General features: G+C 54.5%; 1 gene segment (V, D, J or C); it reads right to left on the bottom strand.

Annotated features, from left to right (window-relative positions):
- Positions 1 to 661, bottom strand: LOC101175907. The segment is given in 2 exon segments: positions 1 to 434; positions 524 to 661. Coding segments are annotated over 2 exon segments (525 nt in total).

Below are 661 nucleotides of genomic sequence, written 5' to 3'. Positions count from 1 at the left end.
TCAGACCCATGATGATGGGGTTTCAAGTTTCCTGGTGTAGAGAACTCTGCCCAGGGCATCACTGAGTCTGGGGTCGGGGAGGAGGGCCGAGCCTCCCCTGTCTTTCTGTGCAGAGAGGAGACGGCCGTGCAGCACTGTGGAGTAACTGCTGGCACAGAAGTACACAGATGTCTGGGAGGGAGCAGCCGACTCCAGCCTGAGTGAGAAATCCTGTGTGTTTAATCTGGAGACATTGTAGCCATCGGGGACTTCTCCTTTGTCAGTGGTACCCTCACCAACTGAGTAATGAATCAGCCTCAGCCCCATGCCTGGGTCTTGTCGATACCAGTACATGGAGTTATGGTTCATATCTTGGGCACACTGCAGTGTCATGCTCTGTCCTGTCTTCAGGACCTGGAATTTTGGGGTCTGAGTGACACCAGCATTCACTGGACCTGCAGAGAAGAACAAAGCTGATGCTGCAGCTGCAATGGAAATGAGCTGGGCCTTGAAATCCACACAAGGGGCCCTGCCCAGGACCCACCTGCCCACAGGAGAGAAAAGGCCGCACAGCACAGGAGCCCGATGCTCATGGCAGGTGCTACAGGATGGAGGGATCTTCTGGGTCTGTGCATCAGTTAAAGCGGAACAGGACTCTCAAGGGAGTCATTCTGAGACTTCA

The sequence above is a fragment of the Nomascus leucogenys genome, chromosome 13, assembly GCF_006542625.1.
Source record: "Nomascus leucogenys isolate Asia chromosome 13, Asia_NLE_v1, whole genome shotgun sequence".
In the NCBI taxonomy this organism is placed as follows: domain Eukaryota; kingdom Metazoa; phylum Chordata; class Mammalia; order Primates; family Hylobatidae; genus Nomascus; species Nomascus leucogenys.
This window is presented reverse-complemented; position numbering and strand designations above follow the sequence as displayed.